The sequence below is a fragment of the Cystoisospora suis genome (assembly GCF_002600585.1).
Source record: "Cystoisospora suis strain Wien I chromosome Unknown contig_2314, whole genome shotgun sequence".
NCBI classification, from domain to species: domain Eukaryota; phylum Apicomplexa; class Conoidasida; order Eucoccidiorida; family Sarcocystidae; genus Cystoisospora; species Cystoisospora suis.
In genome coordinates, this window is record NW_027155113.1 from 1600 (window position 1) to 10808 (window position 9209).

Below are 9209 nucleotides of genomic sequence, written 5' to 3' on the forward strand. Positions count from 1 at the left end.
CCACTCGTAAGAGAAACTTTTCTTCCGTCTTGCCATCTCTAAGACCGCGGTATTCACCATGGGAACACATACCAAAGGAACAAGAGGAAGATGCACAAGAAGATCTCTCTCGTTATTCTCACCCTTCGCCTATCGTGCAGAAGCATCTCATCGATCTTCCTACCACAAACGACTCCTCAGACAGAGTAGTAAGGACAAGAGAAAGAAGAGGAAGCAGGATGAAGAAGATAAACACCATGAGAAAGTCAGACAGGAATGACAGGGAATCCTCCTTTTCTGAAGAGGAAAGAGAAGAAAATTGCCTGAGGGAGAAGGGGAGACTGAAAAGAAGACGACGAAAGTACCTGAGGGTTCCAAGGGTTCTTCTTTCCGACAGGACATGCATAGAAGATAGAAAGTCTTTTCGTCTCTTTAGCTCTCAGATAGCCTCCTTGTTGTTCTTCCTGCGACCAAATTTACTTTCTGTATCTCGTTCTCCTCCTTTTTCTTCATCTCGAACGTCCTTTTTCTCCTTCTCCTCTCGTTCAAATCCTTACTTTCGAAAGAGGAATACAGGCGTCCTTGATAAGGACAGTAGAAAGGCTTCTTTCTCCGATCATAAATATTTATCATCTTCACCTCACGACCAGTCCGTTTCACGTCTTTCTCGCATTTGTGTTCCTTCCTTTCACTCAGACATTGGAAACTTGTCTGACTACACTACTTCCGTCCCGCGGGGAGTCTTGGATGCACGTGGAGCAGCTCGCCGTTTTTCCTCTTCTTCTCTTCCTCTCCATGGAAGGCACGGAGACACACAGGATGATGGAGTCGGTGATGATCGTCATGAGGTGGAGAAGAAGGAGATCGAGAAAGGAGAAGAGGAGGAAGTGAAAGAAGAAACAGGAAGAAGAAGAAGGAGACTTGAGGAGGGTGAAGAAGCAGGAAAGCGGAGTGAACAAGATGATGTTCCCCTGAAGCCTTTGCCTTTGCCTCCGTCGCTGTGTATCGATGGTCTCGCTGCTAAAGAGAAAGAACAAGAAGACGAAGAAAAGGAGAAGCTGAGAATATCGAAGACAATTAAGAGGGATAGGAAAATCAATGATACTTGTCCTAGAGCTTTTGAATCGTCTTCTATTGATCATACCCAAGCCAGGATTTCGCGTAACATCCCATTTAGGAGTTTTTTTCTTCACGATCTTTTAGAGAGAAATCTTCTAGTTCAAGGCGCTTGTCTTCACCAACTTGATGACCTTCTCATACAATGGACAAACAACTATCAAAGACAATTGCACTATCCTTCTTCTTCTGTATGTTCTCCTCCCTCTGATAGTTCTTCTCCTATTCCCTCTTCTTATTTTTCCCCCTCTCCTTCTCCTTCTGGTGGTGTAAGCGGAGAGGCTCTTGAAAAGAGCATTGACACATTCAAGCAGGAAGAACAACGTTCACCAATACAAGAGCCTTTATCCTTCTATATGGGGATTGACTTAACTGCAGGAAGTCTACATGCCGGGCATCTCCTGCCTCTTCTTCTTCTTAAAAGACTGCAGGAATCGCATGCAGTCAGGCCAGTGATTCTCCTCGGCTCAGCTACGACTCTTGTCGGGGATCCATCGGGGAAATCTGAGAAGACGCTATCAAAGAAACACAAGACGGAGAAACCTTCTTCTACTACTTCACCTGACAGAGGGGGTTATGATGACAAAGAGAATAGTGACGATGAACAAGTTTTCATTCCTTCTAAGAATCTCCATAGCAAGCACAACGAGGGATCACGAGCTGCGGGTGGAGAGATTGAGAACAGTCTCAGAGAAGATGTGAAGAAGAGGGAGAAGAAGAGGGAAGCTGAAGATGAGAAGACAGAGGAGACCAACAGAGGGAGAGAGGGGGAGAGAGTCTTATTTGATGAGAATCGGCATATAGTTGAGGATCGATATGCCTTTAAGGACTCTACTTCATCGCTTCAGAAGATTTCTTGTGGATGTTTCTTTGATTTTGAAAGGTTTCTAAGAGAAGGGGAAGACGTCTCAAGGGCAGGAACTGAAGCGGAGAAAGGCGGGGAAAAGAGAAGACACAGAGGAGGAGGCAAAGAAGAAGAGCTCTGGGGAAACGGAAGAAACGAAGAAGAGAGAAGAAGATATGAAACAATCGAAGAAAATAAGAAAGTTATAATAGAGCAGCTCAGGAATATTTTCTCTTTCTCGTCGTCTTCTCGTTCTTCTTCTCCTCTCTCGTCTTCTTCTCTCTCTTCTTCATCATCTTCTTTATCGTCAAGAAAAGGATCGCAGTCAGATCTCTCAACTTTTCAAAATAGCTCTTCTTGTATTGATTCTTCACCTTCATCTCTCTCTTTCTCCAGCAAGGTCCCATCTCGTCAGAGATGCTTACCTCACGCCCGTACTCCTCCATCGTCACCTTTCCCTTGTTCTCACACCTTTCCTCCTCCCCCTGCACTGATAGTGGAGAATTCTCAGTGGCTGAGCTCTGTCTCTTGTCTCTCTTTCTTAACAAAGATCGCGTCTCTTATCCCCGTCAGTCATCTTCTTACACGCTCAACAGCTCAGCAGAACCTTCAGGAGAACGGCCTACCCTTTTCCTCTTTAGCTTATTCTCTCCTTCAAGGTCTCGACTGGTTGGAACTGAGAAGGAGATTCAATGTCTTGGGCCAGGTAGGAGGAGGAGATCAGTGGGGCAATATTGCAACAGGTTTAGAGCTGGCTAGAAAGAAAGATAATCTTCATCTCTTTGCTGTCACTACACCCCTCTTACTTCTCTCTCGAATCCATCAAGATACTTCTCTTAATGATAATAGTAACAAAGCGGCAACTAGTCAAAGGTCTAAGAATGGGGAAGCGGAGAGACAAAGCGGAAGAGGGGAAGTGTGGGGAGGACAAGGTGGTGGGGAGACTGCTGGTGAAGGAGGGGAAGAGAGGGAGAAAGAAGACGGAAACGGGAGAAGAAGAAGAGCCGCTAGTATGAACCAAGGAGAAGGAGGAAAAGAAGAAGGAAGGAAGATGGGGAAGAGCTGTGGCCAAGGCGGAAAAGGAGGTGGGGGTGTTGTGTGGCTGAGACGTGAATGGACATCTCCTATACAGTTCTGGCAGTACTGGAGAAACGTCCCTGATACAGATATCAAAAGGTATAAGGAATGAACCTCACATAACGTCAACCAAGAGTATCTCTAGATAACTCGGGATAAGTAAAATAGTCCGTAGATACAAAAGTCAGATGGCTTGTCAACACTTAAGGAAGATGGAGCAGATGAGAGCTCGTCGTTGCTCGGTTGAAAGAGGGGAAGAGATGGTAAGGGGTTGATGAAAAAAATGAAAATTGCAGAAAGAGAAAGAGGGACGAAGCCTCAGCTGTCAGTCAGTAGTAGGGGATAGCTGGACAAGCTGCGCATATATATATATATATGTACGCCTGAACATTTGTCTTTGTATATATGCATTCCATCTCATGTAAATGTATAACTGGCAGTACGCCTAGTCCGTTCCTCTTTTTCTAGGTGGCCATCTTCTCTTCGCTTGGTCAGCAGATAACAACGAAGCAAAGAAAACTTGAAAGAGAGCTTCTACCCTTCCACAGAAGAAAGGCAGTCAGTTGTTTCCTTCACCTAATCGCGTACCATTGCGAAGCATGTATAGAGCAGCTAGCTCAAGGACAGTTTAGAAACTTGTGGAAAATAACTGAGGACTTCTGCTTCGAATCAAACAGATTTCTGGAGTCCTCTTTCTTCTCCTCGGCTTCCTGTTGACTCTCTTTCTCTCAGAATGCTTCGATGGTTCTGTCTAACTCCTCTCGAAGAACTTGAAGCTCTAGAAGAAGAGGCAGAGAAGAACACTGATGAGAAGGATGGATTGAATTCTCTCAAAGTACGAGACTAAAGGGTCTATGGCCTAGCTATGTCTGTATCTGTATCTACCTATGTGTATATCCACAGACAGTTTTATCGTGTGGTGTTTGGTACGCGTGTAGATATATACACACATAAGTGTCCTAAGTAGGTATGTATTCTCGTGTGGTTACTACAAAGACGTTACCCTTCTCCTGGTGCACGCGTACATACACCCCCGGAGCATCTCTCGTTTTTCCTGTTTTGTTATGAATCCTCGTTCTTACTTATCTCCTTTCTCCAAAACGCCTTCCACTATCTTCACGTCTGACGTCTTACTGACCTACAAGCCTGGGGGTGACCATACATATGTATGCTTCATAGTGCATGCAGAGAAAGAGCGCTGTTTCAGCTAGGTGTGCATTCAAATGATTCTTCAGTAAGACGTTCTCCTATGTACTTCAAATCATGTCATCAGTGGGAAATTATCTTCTGCGGGGGTATACCTGTACTTATTCTTACTCATGTCTCCATGGATGCATACAAGGACCACGTAGTCAGATATATATGTATATGCAGAGACAGTGGCTGGGGGACGATACAAAGCGGTTCACAGCGAACTGCATTTGGAAGTTGTGTGTCTTCTCTCTCATAGCTGACGTGAGTAGAAAACGTATCAACAGACAGGTCTTTGTATCTCTTTACTTCGTCGTTTCTTTCTTTGCGTCTTACACAGGAGTACCTTGCAGATCACATGACTCGCCTAATACACGGAGAGGAGACGCTACAATCTGTTAAAGCTGTCATAGCAGCTGCACGGGGCGGAGGAAGATTTAAAAGCCGAGGAGAGACTGCATCATCGTCAATGCCAGTATCCTCTTCAGATGGCAATCCGTGTCTCGGCCTGTTGTCTCCTCTACCACCCACACACCTGTTGAAGAGATCAGCTGTCGACAGTGCAGTAAGCAGAACTGACGCTTCCCACCGCAAAGAAGAAAATGAGAATAAAGTTGACAATTCCCTTCATGAAAAGACCGAGCTATGTTGGAGAAAGAAGAACGTAACAAGACAAAAAGGTTCATTCATGAATATGTCTCTCTCCAACGAGAGAAGGAGATCTCTCATTGAATTATATGTAAATGCTAGGACTACATAAAGATATGTAGCTACAGCCAAACAGACATCAGTATATACACATGGATGTATAATTATATATGTGTATATTTCAGTATCTGCAGATAGATGTATACATGCATGTACATATATATACAGCATGCACGGGTATGTCTTAAAAGACATGTGATTGATACCCCCTCGAAAGAAGTCTAGCAGAATTGGCTGGTGGTGTATATGCACTTCCCTTCGATATCTCTTTTTTCCCCCCCGTTCTTGGTCTTTCTTTCTATCTCTTCTTTACTGTATTAGTTGAGTCTACCTCTGGTTCTCTCTCCCTCCTCTGAGTGTATATAGAAACTCTCGCTTCAGAAATATATGTCCTCTTTCTTTATCGTCTTTATCTCTTCACGCGTCTCATTTCTCTGCGTAACAAAAGAACCGCAGGAAAGAAAAGAACATGAGGGAGGCATTCTGCCCCTGTATTGTAGTAGACACCTTCCTGTACTCTGTTTCCTTTTCTTTTCATTTCTTTCTTTCACTCCCTGTCTTTCCTTTGTATCTCTGGGCAGATGACAACAACGCTTCTCTCTCAAGAATCTTCCCATTCTTCTCCTCTTCATCTTTCTTCTCCTAGAAGACCTTTAACTCTTTCTTCGCTTCTCGTTAAACTTCAGCTTTGTTCCTCTCGTGCAGCTGCAAGACGCCTAGCAGCTCAAGGAGGTCTCATCATCAATCACCAGAAGACTGACAACCCCGAGGTGTACATACACGTCAACAAGCATTTCAATGTCTTTACCAAGAAAGAATCTTCTCTACGGAAAACTAGGCGGACGTTTCTTCAGTCTCTCTCCTCAAGCACGAAGGAAGCAACTGAAAAGGGCGGAGATTCGTATAAAGCAAAGACCTCCAAAGACGAAAACGAGAAAGGAATATTAGCCATCATACATGTTGGAGAAACAGGGACTCAAGAAACAAGGAAAGGAACAAAGGAAAGGGGAAGAGAGGAAGATCGAGGGGAAAAAAAAGCAGCCCAGGACGAAGAAGACAGAGAGATGAAGATACACCAGAGCTTAATCTGCGCGGGGAAGAAGTCTTTTGCTGTTGTCGAGATTGTCGACGATGCTGACTGGCCTCAAGATAAACGACATATGGATATTCTCACTACCTGAAAAGAAGGAAGGGAGAGAACCAAGAGAATCGAGAAAGGGAGAAGGACGACGAGAGACAGGAGAAAGCGGAGAGAGACGAAGACGGAGGAACGGGAGAGGGAATGGAGAGTTGCGTGGTATGTCTCGAATAGACTAGGGATGAACAGATATAACAAGAGGTATGAAGAAAGAGCCTCATCGTATTCTCTTCCTATCTCCTGCTCTCTTAGGTGAAACACCACTGTCTACTTTCTCTTCCTGGACATGAAGAAGGTATGGTGTATATACGAATGTATAGAGAGGTAGATAGATACCTGGGTTTATATGACCAGTCTGAGAGAAAGATTTTTGTCGATGCAAGTATTTATGCATGGGCGCATACTGCTCGAACTCGAGTGTATATACACCTGTTCGTGTGATGCTTGTCAAGAAGAAAAGAACGAAAGAGGAGGCGTTTTGTTTTTTCTCCTCCTACTGCAATGATGATATGGCGTCGTGTATCTACGCAGACTTCGTCAGCTATTGTATCGTTTGTTCTATCGTTTTCTTTACTTCTGATGTGTGTAAGAAAGAAGTCACTACTGCCATTTTTCAGCCTACATATTCCGCTTCAACTCTTTTAAAGTCTCATTCTCATCAGGCACGAAAGAAATTGGCATGGCCGGCATTACTCTTATCGCCTGGGGGATCAGGAAGGAATCGAGAAGAAAGAAACGCGTTTCATCCCCAAAGCTCTTCCACCCTTACACAGATGCGAAATGTATCTGTTCCCCTTTCTGTATTACATCTCTTTCATATGACGAAGGAGAGATAAGTATCTGTCGGTCGTTTATCTAGATAGATGGTTAGAGTTTCGGAGAAAGTCGGTTAGGTTGGCGGGGAGACAAGCGATTTGAAAAACCGTCACACCTCGAGTAGAGGTCTAGATCGCTTGCTTGTCTCTTTAATTATCATCGTGCAGACAGTGTTTACATAAGTACGAATGGAACTCTACGAGGGCCATCACGGCAGTCAGTCTCCTGTTTTGCTCCTTTGCATCATATGAAGTCGTAATCCCTGGGCTACCTTTTTCCCTCTCAGCGTCAGTTGTCAAGAAGCACAGACACACCTAACGGAATCCACGTCATCGTCGCTATCCTCTCTAGATATTTCTTATTCTCTTTTCTTGCTTCTCTCTCACTCCCTCACAATACCCGTTTTTGATGTGTCAACCTTCTCTTCTTTCATCTCTTCCGTCTCTCTCAGACGCTCTCTCTGTCTACCTTCCTCAACAGACAAGAGAGAAAGGACTTCAAAGACAGAGAGGCATAGACAGAGAAAGAGAAAGATACAAAGAAACATAGACAGAGGCGGAAACTTAACGTTATACATACGCTTTCTACAGTTTGTGACTCCGTGTCTTCAGAAAGAAAAAGAAAAGGAAAGAATTACGTACCTACCTGCTAGTTTACACACCTTGACAAGACGTCCAGAAGAAAAAGAGAACAACACCACGACACATGGATATCTATATGATGAGACTATAGAACTAAGAAACAGAAGAACGGGGAAAGAAAGACTGACTTGGGAGGAGTGAGACATCAAGGGTTACAGTAACGGATTGGCGTTTATTCGCATAATGAATACTGAAATAGGGGCATGAAACACGCGAAGATGAGACAACCTATCCGCTTAGAAACTTTCGCTTGTTTCGTTCTCTCGCAGTCTTTCATCCTGTCCTATCTTTCTTTCTTAATCGTTTTCTTCTTTTCGACCTTTCTTTCTCTTTCTCTTCTCTCTCGCTCTCTCCTCTCTTTCATACCAAGCAGAGAGAAGCTTCATACACCAACAGATGATGTAGACCTAAACCCTTGTACACGAAATCCGTGAATTGATCGGCTTGACGATGATGAAAGAAACAAAGAAGCAAGAAATGAGGTAAGACAGGAAGAAACGAAGACAAGAAGACATCGCAGGGGTTTTCTCGGGTGCGATACAAAGAGAACATTGTACGTGCAATTCCCCAGGCTCATTCCCGATCATCAAGGCATACAGAGAAAAACACCTTCTTGGTACTTCTCTTTCTATCCGGAAAGAGACCAAATATTCACGAGAGCCGAGATGAAGAAGAAAGAGGTGGGAGGCGAAGACTTATGAAATCTAGGACCATGAGAAACCTTCTGCTGCTTCTCCCTCTCTCTACCTCGCGAAAAGAAACTTGGAAAGGAAAAATGACCTTGCGTTAACAGAAAAGGAAGGACGAAAACATGGAAAAGAAAAGAAGAAGAACAAGACCCTTTGATGCAGTGCATTGACACAGATGTACCGGCACACAAGATAAGTCTCATAGATGGTAAATGACCATGCTGACATAGAAGAAGAACCTCCCCGACCAAACAAGCAACACTCTCTCTCTCCTCTTCCCTCTCTTCATAGAAATACTCTCTATGTATCGATTGAAATTCGACCCTCCTCCTTAGCTCAAGATCCAAGTATTCAGAAAGAAGAAAGAGTGCCTCTCTCTTCTTTGTTTATCTCTTAAGAGGTTCAGCCACGCCGTAGACAGACACGTCTCCTATGCTTCGTCTTTCTCTCATCCCCCTTCTTCATCTTCCTTTCTACCTCTCTCTCTTTTCTTTCTCCACCTCTCTCTCTTCCGCTAACTCTCATCCTCCTTAATTGTCTAATGACGTGGAGAGAAGTGGGGTGGACAGAAGGAAGGAGAGAAGTACTGGCGTCCTGATTCGTTTAAAGAGAAAGCTAATCCAGCCGCTAGGAAACCCTTACACCAATTAAGAGAGACACCGTTGTATAAGCCTCTCAATCCTGTCTGTTTATATAGAAAACGAAATGCTTCGTAAACAGATGGAGGAGATGATGAACCTATATGGCCTGCTTCCTGAACAGACAAAAAGACCAGCAAGAAACGACATGAAAGAACGAAAGAAACAATAAGGCATCTGTCGTTCTTCCATTCCCTCTTTCATCTCTACGTACAGCATAATAGACTGTCTTCCGCTTCATCCGAGTCGAGAGACCATTTGATCACCGAGACCTCTCCTTTCTCTCGTTTGCTCAATGAAGACTAAGAAGCTGACGTTACATAGATAGATAGATTAAAGATAGATAGATAGGTAGATAGACAGATTAAAGAT

General features: G+C 44.0%; 2 protein-coding genes across 2 annotated transcripts in view; one reads left to right on the forward strand and one right to left on the reverse strand.

The window, feature by feature from the left end:
* The first annotated feature begins 216 nt into the window (after positions 1-216).
* On the forward strand, positions 217-6839 carry CSUI_004838 (tyrosine-trna ligase). The gene is made up of 4 exons (XM_068065019.1): positions 217-3115; positions 3749-3851; positions 4548-4772; positions 5497-6839. Exons 1-4 carry the CDS (start codon positions 219-221, stop codon positions 6094-6096), a joined length of 3825 nt encoding a protein of 1274 aa, XP_067923004.1. The 5' UTR covers positions 217-218; the 3' UTR covers positions 6097-6839.
* A 779-nt stretch (positions 6840-7618) lies between these two features.
* Positions 7619-9209, reverse strand: part of CSUI_004839 (uncharacterized protein) — a 2386-nt gene continuing 795 nt past the window's right edge. Inside the window, exon 2 of the mRNA XM_068065020.1 lies at positions 7619-8953. Within this exon, the coding sequence (XP_067923005.1) occupies positions 8139-8402 (264 nt within the window). The 5' untranslated portion in view covers positions 8403-8953 and the 3' untranslated portion in view covers positions 7619-8138. The remainder of the gene's footprint in view (positions 8954-9209) is intronic.